At 42.8% G+C, this 17,554-nt stretch overlaps 1 protein-coding gene across 4 annotated transcripts in view; it reads left to right on the top strand.

The window, feature by feature from the left end:
• Positions 1-17,554, top strand: part of TRAPPC3L (trafficking protein particle complex 3 like) — a 151,150-nt gene that overhangs the window by 127,279 nt on the left and 6,317 nt on the right. For all 4 annotated transcript variants that reach the window (XM_030199235.1, XM_030199236.1, XM_030199234.1 and 1 more), the window contains one exon: positions 1,483-1,668. In XM_030199235.1, coding sequence (XP_030055095.1) covers positions 1,483-1,668 — 186 coding nt within the window. The remainder of the gene's footprint in view (positions 1-1,482; positions 1,669-17,554) is intronic.

Below are 17,554 nucleotides of genomic sequence, written 5' to 3'. Positions count from 1 at the left end.
AGTGCTTATATTGCTTCTTATTTTCTTTATTTGGATCCTTTTTCCATTCTTCGAAGGATGTTCTTATAGTCTCTTTCACCTCACCTTTTAACCGTGCTGACTGTCATTTGCTCTTTCCACCTTTATTAATACATGGAATACATCTGGTCTGAGCTTCCATGACGGCATTTTTAAACAACATCCATGCCTGATTTAAGGCCCTAACCTTTTATCTTCTTTTTAACCATTTTCCTCATTTTATCTTAGTTGCACTTTTGAAAATTTAATGCTGCTACCGTAGATTTCCTTAGTGACTTCACTCCAGATTTCAGCTCAAATTTGGTCATGTTATGATCGCCCGACTCCGCGGGTTTCAATCACTTTCCTCAGGGACAAGAGTTAAGGCAACATGATTCCTTTCTTCCTTAGGCAATCAGACAGACAAAGCGAGACCCGCGGAGTCGGGCGGTTTCAGGGGAAGGCGTGGGATGAATATTTCAGCGAGGCAAGATAAGTGCACAGTTTTCACCAAGTATATATTTTTAAGTAATAAGTGATTTTATAGCACTGAGGTGATTGGGAATCATATGAAAATGAGCAAGTGTTGCTCCCCAAAAAAATCTGTTAGAGTTCCCGATGAAAGAAGTGCAATACCACTTTACAGCAGCACTATTGACTGCAGAAATAGTGGGAAATATCTGAGGGTACTCTACATACAAAAAATTTATATTATACTGGTGTGAACTGTTATAAGCACTTTAAATTAGTTGGTGGCTAATAGTCCTGGTTTATGTATATATGACTGGTGCTGGGCATAATGGTAGAGACCATTATAAAGAACAAAATTAGAGAGCCTATCAATAAACATGGATTAATGAGACAAAGCCAACATGGATTTAGTCAAGGGAAATCTTGCCTTACTAATCTACTACATTTCTTTGAAGGGGTGAATAGACATGTGGATAAAGGTGAGTTGGTTGATATTGTGTATCTGGATTTTCAAAAGCTGTTTGACAGTTAAGAGTGGGTGAGAGGGAAGAGTTGCTACCACATCTTCCAGTTTAGTGTACACTGGATGGCAGGATTGATTCTATTGATAGATGACAGGGTTAACTCTGATGAAAAATGTTTCATGGACAATAGATTACAGGATTTATTCAGTTCAAAATTATTTTTTGGAGAGGATTGCACAAAGTGGAGGAGTGGCCTAGTGGTTAGAACACTGGTCTCACAATCCAGAGGTGGCCAGTTCAAATCCCACTGCTGTTCCTTGTGATCTTGGACAAGTCACTTAACCCTCCATTGCCTCAGGTACAAAACTTAGATTGTGAGTCCTCCTGGGACAGAGAAATATCCAGAATACCTGAATGTAACTCACCTTGCGCTACTACTGAAAAAGGTGTGAGCAAAATGTAAATAAATTTTTCTGCTCTTGCTTCATTGTTTTATAAACAGAAACTTAAAGGATTTGGGCTGCAAGTAACTGTTTGTTTTATTTTCCAGATAGCTTTCAAAATGTACCTTGGAATTACACCCAGTGTGATATGCAGCAAAGAGTCAGGAAATGAATTTTCCCTGGTGCTGGATAAAAATCCTTTAGTAGACTTTGTGGAAGACCTACCAGTGGGACGATCTTCACTCTGCTACTCTAATCTGCTGTGTGGAGTTATAAGAGGTGCTCTGGAGATGGTAAGATACTCGTTCGGTTTCCTTTCTCTTTATTTGCTATCCTCATTGCAACACATGCTAATATATGCCCTCTGTACAATGCAAGTTACTTTTTTATTCCACAATAAATTTTATTGAAATTTTCAGTATACAAACAGAAGCCCAAAGCACAAAAAGTACCAAGAGCCTTCAAAATCGGAACAAATCCTTTTATTCCACAGCATAGATCAATTTTAATACATCAATGACCTGACACGGGCCATGTTTCAGCACACAGTACCTGCGGCAGGAGTTGTTTGACATCAAAAAGTCCAATATGATCCTGCCCAGCATCTCAGCTGAAGGCAAAAAATAGGAACCTTATCTGTCCACTGAATAGAGATTCCATCATGGCGTAGCCTAGTGAAAGTCCAAACAGGAACAATTTGTTTTCTACAGGTGTTTCACATGTTGAAAAACATTTTACAGTTACAATTATTTTACTTATAGCCTGCTAAAGCCGACAAAGCACTTGAAAGCGGATTACATAATTAAAATTCTAGATAAACGATCTAGGATTTAACATAGCAATATTAATAAAACAATGAACAACTCATTCTTCATCAAAATTAACATCTTGTTTTTTCATTGAAACATCCTTCCGGAATAGAATTGTTTTTAAGTCATATAAGTACATAAGTACATAAGTAGTGCCATACTGGGAAAGACCAAAGGTCCATCTAGCCCAGCATCCTGTCACCGACAGTGGCCAATCCAGGTCAAGGGCACCTGGCACGCTCCCCAAACGTAAAAACATTCCAGACAAGTTATACCTAAAAATGCGGAATTTTTCCAAGTCCATTTAATAGCGGTCTATGGACTTGTCCTTTAGGAATCTATCTAACCCCTTTTTAAACTCCGTCAAGCTAACCGCCCGTACCACGTTCTCCGGCAACGAATTCCAGAGTCTAATTACACGTTGGGTGAAGAAAAATTTTCTCCGATTTGTTTTAAATTTACCACACTGTAGCTTCAACTCATGCCCTCTAGTCCTAGTATTTTTGGATAGCGTGAACAGTCGCTTCACATCCACCCGATCCATTCCACTCATTATTTTATACACTTCTATCATATCTCCCCTCAGCCGTCTCTTCTCCAAGCTGAAAAGCCCTAGCCTTCTCAGCCTCTCTTCATAGGAAAGTCGTCCCATCCCCACTATCATTTTCGTCGCCCTTCGCTGTACCTTTTCCAATTCTACTATATCTTTTTAAAAAATGTTAATACTGCACATATATTATAAATCTCGTGGAAGGGAAGTCCATAAGCTATTTGCTTGATTTGTAAACAAAGATGTAAACATTTTTGTAGAAATAATTGGGAAAGACAACGTCATTGCATTTCATACATTATAGAATCAGCCAACCACTGGTCTACAAACAAGAGGGTTCATATACTAAGGTTCCTGTTTACTAAAGTGCGCTAGCATTTTTAGAGTCAGCTAAAAATTTACACATACTAACGCTACAGACACCCATAGGAATATATGGGTCTCTCTAGTGTTAGCAAGTGCTAAAAACGCTAGCGCACCTACAACATATATAGTAACATAACATAGTAGATGACGGCAGAAAAAGACCTGAACGGTCCATCCAGTCTGCCCAACAAGATAAACTCATATGTGCTACTTTTTGTGTATACCTTACCTTGATTTGTACCTGTCCTTTTCAGGGCACAGACCGTATAAGTCTGCCCAGCACTATCCCCGCCTCCCAACCACCAGCCCCGCCTCCCACCACTGGCTCTGGCACAGACCGTATAAGTCTGCCCAGCACCATCCCCGCCTCCCGCCACTGGCTCTGCCACCCAATCTCGGCTAAGCTCCTTGGGATCCATTCCTTCTGAACAGGATTCCTTTATGTTTATCCCACACATGTTTGAATTCCGTTATCGTTTTCATTTCCACCACCTCCCGCGGGAGGGCATTCCAAGCATCCACTACTCTCTCCGTGAAAAAATACTTCCTGACATTTTTCTTGTGTCTGCCCCCCTTCAATCTCATTTCATGTCCTCTCATTCTACCGCCTTCGCATCTCCAGAAAAGGTTTGTTTGCGGATTAATACCTTTCAAATATTTGAACGTCTGTATCATATCACCCCTGTTTCTCCTTTCCTCCAGAGTATACATGTTCAGGTCAGCAAGTCTCTCCTCATACGTCTTGTAATGCACCTACAACATGGCATAGTAAACGGGGCCCTCAGGTACTAAACTAGACAGCCTAATTTAGGGGTCCTTTTACCAAGCTGCGGGAAAAAGGACCCTGTGCTAGCAGCAGGTAAAAAAGCCCCTAGCACACGTGAGGAGGTGATAAGGGTTCTTGCACTAACCCAGTGGTAACCGGGCAGTGCACGGCAATTCCTGATTACCTCTGGGTTATTGCCGTGCAAGCCATTTCTGGGGGGGGGGGGGGGGGGGGGGGGGTCTTTTTTCCACGGAAATGACGCGCACTCAGGGTAGGACTACCACCAGTGTCCATGTTGGGCCAGTGATAGTCCCAGAAGAGCAAGCGGTAAGCCTGCGTTGGGCTTACTGCCAGTCTGTAAAAGGGCTCCTTAAACAGTATTCTAGCTTCTATTGGGAGCCAGTGTAAACTCACTAAAAAAAGAGTAATTCTATCTCTGTACTGACACATTCTGAAGTGTTTGAATTTTCTTTAGCACCTGTTTGAAAAGCCCTAAATAAACAACATTGCAATAATCAAGTTTACTCAACATCAGTGATTGAACTACCAACCTGGTCTTCCTGCAAGTATTTCCTGATACTTCTCAATTTTCTTAAAGTACAAAATGTACTTCTTACAAGAGGATTAACTTGATTCTCCATAGTCATTTTATGATCCAAGGTAATATGTCAAAGTTTAAATGAACAATCTAATGCATAAACTTACATAAGTACATAAGTAATGCCATACTGGGAAAAGACCAAGGGTCCATCGAGCCCAGCATCCTGTCCACAACAGCGGCCAATCCAGGCCAAGGGCACCTGGCAAGCTTCCCAAACGTACAAACATTCTATACATGTTATTCCTGGAATTGTGGATTTTTCCCAAGTCCATTTAGTAGTGGTTTATGGACTTGTCCTTTAGGAAACTGTCCAACCCCATCCAAACTTCTCCATCAATTTTAAAATTTTGTTATACAACTTAATTCGATCTAGGATCAACTAATAAAAATGTTGTTTTATCCTTATTCAATTTTAAATAATGAGTATTCATCCAATCAGTAATTAAAGAAAAATGGTGAGAAATGCTTTGATATGTATCTTGCACTTCACCATTCACTAGAAAGAATATAGATATATAATCTGCATAAGTAAAAGCATGATAACCCACATTCTCTAAACTCCTACCCCAGGAGGGCATTAATACATTAAAAAGCACAGGTGGGAGACCCCTGGGGATCACCGGATGGTGGAGACCACCTCTCCAACACAGTTCTGTGCATTTTAACTCGGTAGGCTGTATATGATAAAAATCCCTCAAACCATCAACATTTTTCCAGTCACTCCAAAACTGTCCAGAATTTCAAGTAACACTTTCTTATCAACAGGATCAAATGTACTGGAAAGATCCAGCTGCATGATAAAAACATGCTGACCTCTACGTACAGTTTGCCTGATATGTTCCATCAACGTTGCAAGTAACGTGTCTGTGCCGTGAGCTGCATGAAATACAAATTGAGACCAGGCTGCTGGCATCGGCATTTAAAAAGGAGATAGAGCAGCTTTTAAACTAGAAATGGGGGGAAGGCCGACAGTCACTCAAAAGCGCATGGTTCGGGATAAGGTATCTTTCAAAGATATCACCAAAACAGGGAAGATAGGGTATCCTGATAGTGAGGTTGCAAAAGAGACCATAGTAGATCAGGTGTCCTTAAATAAAAATAAAAATCAGACAAAAGATTGCAAATTAATACTGTCAAGTACTGAGCATGATGTAAATAGGAACAACAAACATAGTTTGAAATGTCTATATGTGAATGCCAGGAGCCTAAGAAATAAGATGGGAGAGTTAGAATATAATGCACTAAATGAAAAATTAGATATAATAGGCATCTCTGAGACCTGGTGGAAGGAGGCTAACCAGTGGGACACTGTCATACCGGGGTACAAATTATATCGTAATGATAGGGTGGATCGAATTGGTGGAGGGGTAGCATTGTATATTAACGAGAGCCTTGAATCAAATAGATTGAAAATTCTGCAGGAAACAAAACATGTCTTGGAATCACTGTGGATTGAAATTCCATGTGTAAAGGGGAAAAGGATAGTGATAGGAGTGTACTAACCTCCGCCTGGCCAGGATCAACAGACGGATGCAGAAATGTTAAAGGAAATTAGGGACGCAAACAAACTGGGCAACACAATAATAATGGGTGATTTCAATTACCCCAATATTGACTGGGTAACATCGGGGCACGCTAGGGAGGTAAAATTCCTTGATGAAATCAAGGACAGATTTATGGAGCAGCTGGTACAGGAGCTGACGAGAGAAGGAAAAATTCTAGACCTAGTCCTTAGTGGAGCGCATGATCTGGTGCGGGAGGTAATGGTGCTGGGGCTGCTTTATAACAGTGATCATAATATGATCGGATTTGATATTAGCTTTGAAGTAAGTATACATAGGAAATCAAATACATTAGTGTTTAACTTTAAAAAAGGAGACTATGATAAAATGAGAAGAACAGTGAAAAAAAAAAACTTAGAAGAGCGACTGCAAGGGTCAAAAATTTACATCAGGCATGGATGCTGTTCAAAAACACCATCCTGGAAGCCCAGGCCAAATATATTCCGCGTATAAAAAAAGGAGGACGGAAGACCAAACGACAGCTGGCGTGGTTAAAAAGTGAGGTGAAGGAAGCTATTAGAGCTAAAAGAAAATGGAAGGAACCAACTGAAAATAATAAGAAACGGCATAAAGAATGTCAAGTGAAATGCAAAGCGCTGATAAGGAAGGCTAAGAGGGACTTTGAAAAAAAGATTGCGTTGGAGGCAAAAACATATAGTAAAATTTTTTTTTAGGTATATTAAAAGCAGGAGCCGGCATAAGAATCGGTTGGACCACCAGATGACCGAGGAGTAAAAGGAGCAATCAGGGAAGACAAAGTCGTAGCGGAGAGATTAAATGAATTCTTTGCTTCAGTCTTCACCGAGGAAGATTTGGAAGTGATACCGGTGCCGGAAAAGGTATTCGAAGCTGACGAGTCGGAGAAACGTAATGAATTCTCTGTAAACCTGGAGGATGTAATTGGGCAGTTCTACAAACTGAAGAGTAGCAAATCTCCTGGACTGGATGGTATTCATCCCAGAGTACTGATAGAACTGAAAAATGAGGTTGCAGAGCTATTGTTAGAAATATGTAATTTATCCTTAAAATCGAGTGTGGTACCGGAAGACTGGAGGGTGGCCAATGTAATGCCAGAGGAGATCCGGGAAATTATAGACCGGTGAGTCTGACGTCGGTGCCGGGCAAAATGGTAGAGACTACTATTAAGAACAAAATTACAGAGCATATTCAAAAGCATGGATTAATGAGACAAAGCCAACATGGATTTAGTGAAGGGAAATCTTGCCTCACCAATCTACTGCATTTCTTTGAAGGGGTGAACAAACATGTGGATAAAGGTGTATCTGGATTTGCAGAAGATGTTTGACAAAGTACCTCATGAAAGACTCCAGAGGAAATTGGAGAGTCATGGGATAGGAGGTAGTGTTCTATTGTGGATTAAAAACTGGTTAAAAGATAGAAAACAGAGAGTAGGGTTAAATGGTCATTATTCTCAATGGAGAAGGGTAGTTAGTGGGGTTTCAAAGGGGTCTGTGCTGGGACCACTGCTTTTTAACATATTTATAAATGACCTAGAGATGGGAGTAACTAGTGAGGTAATTAAAGTTGCTGATGACACAAAGTTATTCAAAGTCGTTAAATCGCGGGAGGATTATGAAAAATTACAAGAGGACCTTACGAGACTGGGAGACTGGGCGTCCAAATGGCTGATGACGTTTATTGTGAGCAAATGCAAAGTGATGCATGTGGGAAAGAGGAACTCGAATTATAGCTACGTCATGCAAGGTTCCACGTTAGGAGTCATGGACCATGAAAGGGATCTAGGTGTTGTCGTTGATGATACATTGAAACCTTCTGCTCAGTGTGCTGCTGCAGCTAAGAAAGCAAATAGAATGTTGGGTATTATTAGGAAAGGAATGGAAAACAAAAATGAGGATGTTATAATGCCTTTTTATTGCTTCATGGTGCGACTGCACCTTGAATATTGTGTTCAATTCTGGTCGCCGTATCTCAAAAAAGATATAGTGGAATTAGAAAAGGTGCAGAGAAGAGTGACGAAAATGATAAAGGGGATGGGACAACTTCCCTATGAGGAAAGGCTAAAGCAGCTAGGGCTCTTCAGCTTGGAGAAAAGGCAGCTGAGGGGAGATATGATAGAGGTCTATAAAATAATGAGTGGAGTTGAACAGGTAGATATGAAGCGTCTGTTCACGCTTTCCAAAAATACTAGGACTAGGGGGCATGCGATGAAGCTACAATGTAGTAAATTTAAAACAAATCAGAGAAAATATTTCTTCACTCAACGTGTAATTAAACTCTGGAATTCATTGCCAGAGAATGTGGTAAAGGCGGTTAGCTTAGCGGAGTTTAAAAAAGGTTTGGACGGCTTCCTAAAGGAAAAGTCCATAGACCGTTATTAAATGGACTTGGGGAAAATCCACTATTTCTGGGATAAGCAGTATAAAATGTTTTGTACTTTTTTGGGATCTTGCCAGGTATTTGTGATCTAGATTGGCCACTGTTGGAAACAGGATGCTGGGCTCGATGGACCTTTGGTCTTTCCCAGTATGGCAATACTTATGTACTTATGAGTAACTCAAATTGGTCTAATTGATTTGTAACCAATCCCTCTGTAACCTTAAAGAAATATGGAATGGATGCCACCGGTCTATAATTAGAGGTATCATTCCTTGATGCTTTTGGATTTTTCACTGTAGGTGTCAAAATAATCTCATCAGATTCAGATGGGGCTCACTTCATAAGGTATTTAGGGCAGCCATCGAGTGAACAATGAGATCTTGCAAACTTGTCACAAGCTGTATCCATTTCTTCCATAGATATTTTGGAAAAACACTCCAACTACGATCCGTTGGCATGCCTTCACATGAGGAGAGATTGAGCATGTCCCTACTGTCACTCCTGTCAATTTTACTCCTTTTTTTGTGATTTTACACTGCCTTCCAATAGAAACTAGAGAGATAAGGTAGCCGTGTTAGCAGGGCCGGTCTTAGCAAGTGCGGGGCCCTATGCAGACCAATTTGATGGGGCCCCACCCTAGCCCTGCCCCCACCTAACTCCGCCCCCACCCTAGCTCCAGGGCCGGCTACCCCTCCCTCTGAGTTCCCGGGCTGCTCCCTCTGAGCTCCAAGGTCCCCAGCTCCAGGGCTTCCCCCCCTAGGGCTCCCAGCTCCAAGGCCCCCCTCCCTCCCTCCCGGTCATTTTTTAACACCCCCTCCAAAATCCACTACTAGGTATGCCGAGAATACAAAACACTCTAGGACCTATTGAGCAATTCTACCATACCATAAGCAGTCATTTCTACGAATCACACAAAGAAAAGGAAAACATCTTAAAACACTACAGTGAGCACTAGAACATCAATTCACCTATTGTAAAATGAAACCTGACAGAATAGTACAGATCGTCGATCCTGCACAGTCAATGCCAACTGAAAGCCATGTCTTTTTCACAAACACAGATACACCCTAATCCACTATAGAATAAGTAGTAATATTTAAACTTTCTATTTAGACAAAAATTAAACTGAACCCCCAAGATGCCAGACTCTGCATACAATTCAACACCACAGAAACAGAAAATGACCCCTAGTACTGTGCAAAATATAAAGACAGCAGATGTAAATTTGAAAAAACTAACAAATACCAATCACCACTTTACAAATTAACAAATAGAAATAAAACAAATACAGAAAATAAAATAATCCCATTTTATTGGACTAATACATTTGGCTTCCAGAGGCCAAAATCTCCTTCCTCAGGTCAATACAGTATAGTACTGTTACAGTATCCTATCCTGACCTGAGGAAGGGGGTTTTCTTCTCTGAAAGTTAAGTCGAAATGTATTAAAATTAGTCCAATAAAAAGATTACCTTACTTACATGTTCTATTTATAAACATTTATTAACACAGCTACAATACTATATCCTAAAGCAAAAAAATAAAAATATATATTTTATTTACAGTTTGTCGTCTCTGGTTTCTGCTTTCCTCATCTTCTTTTCACTGTCTTCCTTCCATCCAGCATCTGTCATCCAGTGTCTGCCCTCTCTGCTGTCCCCTCCATCCAATGTCTGCCCTCTCTCCCTGCCCCTTCCATCCACATCTGCCCTCTATCTCTGCCCCTTCCATGATCCATCCACCATCTGCCCCTGTCTGCCCTCTCTCTCTCCCCCATCCATTCACTGTCTGCCCTTTCTATCCCTGCCATCCACTGTCTGCCCTTTCTCTCTGCCCCTTCAATCCACAATTTGACCTCCCTCTCCCATCCATCCGGGGTTTGCCCTCCCTCTCGTTACCCCATCCAGGATCTGCCCCTCTCTCCGCCCCTTTTTCAGTCCCCAGTTCCAGCCCCACTATCCCACCAGTCCCCCATTTCAGCCCCAGCCCTTTTCTCCCACCAGTCCTGAGCTTCAGCCCCCCAGCCACTTCTCCCTATCCCGTTTTCAGCCTCCAGTCCCAGTACTAGCCCCCTTATCCCACCTACCCTCCTTTTCAGCCCCCAGTTCCAGCCCCCTTCATCCACATGCCTTGTATTAGGGCCCCCTTTTCAGAACCATTCTCCCACCTGACCCACGCATGCCCCATTTTCCCACCAGCCCCAGGCATGGCCCCCATTTTCCCATATGGCCACTTCTCAGACCCCAGTGCCTGCCCCCTTCTTCCATCCGAGAAGCCCCTCCCCAGTCCCCTTCTCCCATCCAAGAACCCCAGTCCCCTCCCCACCCATCCCCTTTAACCATCCAAGAACCCCCTCCCCACCCCCTTCTCCCATCCGTGAACCCCCTCCCCACCTCGGTCCCCCATCCAAGAACCCCAGTCCCCTCCCCACCCGTCCCCTTCTCACATCCGAGAACTCCCTCCTCAGTCTCCTTCTCCCATCCAAGAACCCCAGTCCCCTCCTCACCCGTCCCCTTTAACCATCCAAGAACCCCCTCCCCACCCCCTTCTCACATCCGTGAACCCCCTCCCCACCTCGGTCCCCTTCTCCAATCCAAGAACCCCAGTCCCCTCCCTACCCGTCCCCTTTAATCATCCAAGAACCCCCTCCCCACCCCCTTCTCCCATCCATGAACCCCCTCCCCACCTCAGCTTTAGAAATGTTAAGTAGTAGTCTCCTTCCCATTTGAGAACCCCCTCCCCACCCTTCCCCCACCTGAGAACCCCCACCCCAAACACCCTTCTCCCATCTGAGTCCCCCCCTCAACCTACCTACTAGCTTTGTTCTCCGGTCCCCACCACCCTCACTGGCTTTAAAAAAAGAATTTGGAAGCGCCAGAGGGACAGGCAGCACCTCGTGTCTGCCCTCCCTGCTACTAAAAATGTCTTCGACGTCGTCATCATTGGGCCTTCTCACATTGAGTCCCGCCCACCCTCGCGGTAATTGGAAGTTACCTCAGAGAAGGGTGGGACTCAATGTGAGAAGGCCCAATGACGACGTCGAAGACATTTTTAGTAGCAGGGAGGGCAGACACGAGGCGCTGCCTGTCCCTCTGGCGCTTCCACAGTCTTTTTTTAAAGGTAGGACAGGGTGGGAGCAGCGGGTGCAGGGCACCCCCCACCCGCTGACAGCCGGGGCGGACCGCCCCCACCACTCCGCCGTCGCGCACCATCCGAGGGAGGGAGGACTGGAACTCGGGCGGGTGGGGCGACCTTAGGCGCGCCGCGCGGGGCCCTATGCGGCCGCCTCGGTCGCCTCGCCTTAAGACCGGCCTTGCGTGTTAGTCCACTTTTAAAGGTAATCAATAGAAATATATAGTTTTAATTTGTTGCAATAAATGCCAGTTCATCGTAAATGAACATAATATGATCTGACCAAATTGGTTTTGAAAAAGTGATAAAAAGTGATTTCATTTAAAACATCACTAGAATATGTTATTAGTTCAAGTTAATGTCCTTTTTCTTGGATTGGTAAACAGGTGTCACCAGATCTAAATTATTTAGGAAATCTCTTAAATTTAGAATTTCCTAACTGTTCCAAAGCTGACGAGTCAGAGAAACTGAATGAAATCTCTATAATCCTGAAGGATATAATGGGGTAATTTGACAAATTGAAGAGTAGCAAATCCCCTGGACCGGATGGTATTCATCCCAGAGCGCTGATAGATTTGAAAAATGAACTTGTGGACTATTATAAACAACAAAATTACAGAGCATATTCAAAAGCATGGATTAATGAGACAAAGCCAACATGGATTAAGTGAAGGGAAATCTTGCCTCACCAATCTATTACATTTCTTTGAAGGGGTGAACAAACGTGGATAAAGGTACATAAGTACATAAGTAATGCCACACTGGGAAAAGACCAAAGGTCCATCGAGCCCAGCACCCTGTCCACGATAGTGGCCAATCCTGGCCAAGGGCACCTGGCAAGCTTCCAAAATGTACAAACATTCTCTACATTTTATTCCTGGAATTGTGGATTTTTCCCAAGTCCATTTAGTAGCGGTTTATGGACTTGTCCTTTAGGAAACCGTCTAACCCCTTTTTAAACTCTGCCCAGCTAACCGCCTTCACCATGTTCTCCGGCAACGAATTCCAGAGTTTAATTACGCGTTGGGTGAAGAAAAAGTTTTCTCCGATTTGTTTTAAATTTACTACACTGTAGTTTCATCGCATGCCCCCTAGTCCTGGTATTTTTGGAAAGCGTGAACAGACGCGTCACATCCACCTGTTCCAATCCACTCATTATTTTATATACCTCTATCATGTCTCCCCTCAGCTGTCTCTTCTCCAAGCTGAAAAGACCTAGCCTCCTTAGTCTTTCTTCATAGGGAAGTCGTCCCATCCCCGCTATCATTTTAGTCGCCCTTCGCTGCACCTTTTCTAATTCCACTATATCTTTCTTGAGATGTGGCGACCAGAATTGAACCAGTCGATATTGTGTATCTGGATTTTCAAAACGCATTTGACAAAGTACCTCATGAAAAACTCCAGAGGAAATTGGAAAGTCTTGGGATAGAAGGTAGTGTCCTATTGTGGATTAAAAGCTAGTTAAAGGCTAGAAAACAGAGAGTAGGGTAAAATGGTCAGTATTCTCAATAGAGAATACTAAATCATCACACCGTATGGTTTGAAATAAGAGCGAAGGTGGAGTGCGGACGCGCAAAACTCAAAGTACTGGATTTCAGATGTACTGATTTTGATAAAATGGGGAAATACCTGAAGAAGGAGCTGTTGGCGTGGGAAGGCGCAGAAGATGTGGAAAAACATTGGCCCAAGCTAAAGGCTGCTCTAAATATGGTGACTGATCTTTATGTGAGGAAAGTAAAAACAAGAGAAGCAGGAAGCCAACAAGTAGCTGAAAAAATAAGAGCAAAAGAGGCTTTGTTTAAGAAATACAAAAGAACGCAACGAGAGGATCATGGAAAAGATTATCGGATAAAATTCAAAGAAGCAAAGAGGGAAATACGGCTAGCGAAAGTGCAAGCAGAAGAAAAAATAGCTAAAGATGTAAAGAGAGGTGACAAGAGGTGACAAGACCTTTTTCAGATATATTGGAGAAAGGAGAAGAGATAGGAATGGACTTGCGAGACTGAAAGATAATGTGAATGGCTATGTGGAGAGTGATGAAGATAAAGCGAACGTGCTAAACAGTTATTTCTCTTCGGTGTTCATGGAGGAAAATCCTGGAGAAGGACTGTAGTTGGCTGCCAAGGGAACGTCTGGGAATGGAGTGGATACGGCGCCGTTTACGGAAGAAAGAGTTTATAAACAGCTTGAGAATCTGAAGGTGGACAGAGCTATGGGGCTGGATGGGATACATCCCAGGATACTGAGGGAGCTCAGAGAGGTCCTGGCGGGACCTCTTAAAGATTTATTTAATAGATCTTTAGAGACAGGAGAGGTTCCATGGGATTGGAGACTAGCGGATGTGGTCCCTCTTCACAAAAGTGGAGACAGAGAAGAAGTGAGAAACTACAGACCGGTAAGTCTCACGTTGGTGATAGGAAAAATAATGGAGTCGCTGCTAAAAGAAAGGATAGTTAACTTTCTAGAAGCTGATGGGTTACAGGACCCGAGGCAACATGGCTTTATCAAAGGAAAATCCTGCCAAACGAATCTTATTGACTTCTTTGACTGGGTGACCAAAGAACTGGATGAAGGACGTTTGCTAGATGTAATCTACTTGGACTTCAGCAAAGCCTTTGATACGGTCCCCCACAGAAGACTTCTGAAAGGGTTGAACTTAGGACCGAAAGTAGTGAACTGGATAAGAAACTGGTTGACCGAAAGGTGGCAGAGGGTGGTGGTAAATGGAATCTGCTCGGAGGAAAGGAAGGTGAGCAGTGGAATTCCTCAGGGGTCGGTGCTGGGGCCTATTCTGTTTAACATATTTGTGGGAGATATTGCTGAAGGGTTGGAAGAAAAGGTGTGCCTTTTTGCGGATGACATGAAAATAGCCAGTAGAGTGGATACCCTTGAGGGAGTAGAAACGATGAGAAGGGATCTCCGAAGCTTAGAAGAATGGTCAAGGGTCTGGCAGTTAAAATTTAATCAAATATAACAAGTGTGCTCTGATAGTAACATAAAACAAATTTGTGATTTATTAATATATGATCATGTAACAACATATCCAATTAGAATTTCCACAGCTCTCCCAACCCAATCTCGCAGCCACTCTAACATGCACCCCCATGCAACCAACTAAATCATTCTACTCTAAGTACCGCTAATTAATAAATACCCATTGACCCGAGTTTGTAACAATTCAGTCTGTAAAAACAACTGATAGTGAATCCAAGGGTCATGGCAATTCACAGTTCAAGCTCGTGAAATGATTTTTCTTGACGTATTTCTTCAATGGTACAAAGGAGAAGACAAATGCAGCAAAATTTCAAGCTTTCCCAGTTACCCATGTTTCAAAAAACCTTGTAGATACTCTTAATACGAAACAAGATGTAACTTCAGCTTTTGTCCGTGCTTGGCTGTGCAACTTGACTGAGGGAGAGACTCTCTGAAACCCATCCAAATCCTGCTATTAAGCATGAGTTTTATTCATTCTTGTTCCTCAATGCGAGACCGCATTTCGGTGTTTCTTCATCAGGAGGAACTTATTCTCGAAACCTACAACATTAATCAAAACGTGTCTAAACTCTCAAATATCACAGTAATCTCATAATAAATTCAATTGATACTATATATTATATGGCTGCTTACCTTCGAGACTGCATTCTAAGCGGGGTGTCCCAGGCACCGCCCCCAAACATCACTGATTCTCTTGCGTGTTTATGAAATTTAAATACCCAAACAGCGCCGCCCACCAAATAGTTTCCTCCCCTAAATCCATTCTAGTTAAAGATTAAGTCCCCTAGGGGCCACCATTCCCCATGTGAAAATAAAACGTTGCTCCATACTGAATAGTTGGGCGCTGACATCACCACCTCTATTCAACAAAGGAATTTGAGCTAACGCTAAGCATTTTAAATCCTCCAATGTATGTCCCTGATCGATGGTAACCCATTGGATCGATCAGGTAGCCCAATGGGCCCAATGGGCCTCTCTTTTCTGAATTCTAATATTACTAGTGTGCTCTGCAAGCCTATGTTTAAGCTGTCTCTTGGTGTGTCCAATGTAATATAATTGACATGGACAAAATATGCAGTAAACTATACGTTCACTTTTACACGAAGTGTTAGCTTTCAGATAAAATTTACATGTGGATCCTGGGATAATGATCCATTTTGTGGTCACAGAATATTTACAATAAATACAATTGCCACACAGCGCATGACAACCATCAAATCCTTCAGGGCTTGATCTTTTAAGTAATTTGCCCAGGTTGGCCTTACGGCAATATGAGATTTTCGGGTGTTCATTGAAAACAGAATGCACAGACAGCACATGCCAATATTTGTGGATTAGATATCCTATTTTGGGTACACAATGTGAGAATGGAAGCACACATGCCAATGGAGTGCTAGATGTCTTTTGTGTAGATGAGAACAACATGCCCTGTTCACATGCAACGCTCTTTTATATGCCTGCTTTAAAACTTTTGCTGGGTAGCCTCTTTGCAAAAACCAACATCATATCTTTAGATTGTTTTTTAAACTCTTCAGTTGTGGATTTGAAATGCTTAGCGTTAGCTCAAATTCCTTTGACAATGTCACTCACAAATATATTGAACAGAATCGGCCCCAGCACCGATCCCTGAGGCACTCCACTGCTCACCTTTCCCTCATCCGAGCGAATTCCATTAACCACCACCCTCTGGCGTCTGTCCGTCAACCGGTTCCTAATCCAGTTCACCACATCGGGTCCTATCTTCAGCCTGTCAAGTTTATTCAATGGTCAGACCATTTTCTAATTAAATTCTCCCTAAGTGACCACCTGATACCTCCCAGAGTTTGGAAGGAGATCAGAGACAAAAAAAGCTGACTGCTGAGAATTTCCTTGGACTATCCACATGTAGATGAAAAGACAACAATGTGTGTCAGAACAAGTTGACATCTGGAATACACACTTAGCCAAGACCTTAGATAAAACAGCACCACTAAAAAAGGTCTTATGCCCCACTCACAAACTCTCACCTTGGTTTTCTCCAGAATTTCAGATCCTTCAACGCGAAGGACGAAAACTGGAAAGGGAATGGCGCAAATCTCACCTGGATGAGGAAGCACATGGCAAAGTACTGCCAAGCCTTAACAGCAACCAAAAAACAGTATTTCTCTCAATGCATTGCACAGGCTACCAATTCAACCAAGCAGCTATTCAGTAAACAGCCTACTGCAACCCCACAACAAAACCAGCCTGCCCAGTCTAAACTGAACTGCAATGATTTTGCTGCATACTTTGCCAACAAAATTAAAAGCCTCCACCAGGATTTACAGGCAATCCCACCCAGTGCCCAACCAGTCAACCAGGGGTGCACAAACTCGCCCCCTCCTAACAGAGACAGATGGAACACTTTTAACCTAATGACAGAGGAGAGCCTTGACAAAATCCTAAGAGACCTTCAGCCAACTACCTGCTCCCTCGATCCCTGCCCATCAAAGATAGTGCAGCAGGCAAGTATGGGCCTTATAGAAGGCGCCACAAAAATTGTGAACACCTCTCTTTCTAATGGGCAATTACCAACAGCATTAAAAAAAGGGCAGTGGTTCGCCCTCTGCTGAAGAAAAACAATCTTGACCAGGACAAACTTGAATGTTACAGGCCAGTATCCAACATCCCATTTCTAGGGAAACTCACAGAACAAACAGTCTGTGTTCAACTTAATGAATGGCTAGAAAAGAGTAACTGGCTAGATCCATGTCAATCTGGATTCAGATCTGGTTATGGAACAGAAACGGTCCTCGTATCCCTGCTAGATGATCTTCACAGAAACCGAGACAAGGGATTTGCCTCGATGTTAGTACTGCTAGATTTCTCAGCAGCTTTTGACACTGTGGATCATGATGTCTTGCTAGCATGACTGACAGAAACAGGTATCAATGGAACAGTACTTGCCTGGTTCAGATCCTATCAGACAGGCAATAATCCATAATGATTGGCAGCAACTCATCACCACCATGGACACTGACCTGCAGGGTACCACAAGGATCGATACTGTCACCTATTCTGCTC

This window comes from Microcaecilia unicolor, chromosome 3 (genome assembly GCF_901765095.1).
Source record: "Microcaecilia unicolor chromosome 3, aMicUni1.1, whole genome shotgun sequence".
Lineage (NCBI taxonomy): Eukaryota > Metazoa > Chordata > Amphibia > Gymnophiona > Siphonopidae > Microcaecilia > Microcaecilia unicolor.
Note: the sequence above shows the minus strand (reverse complement) of the source record. Positions and strands in the feature narration are given on the sequence as shown.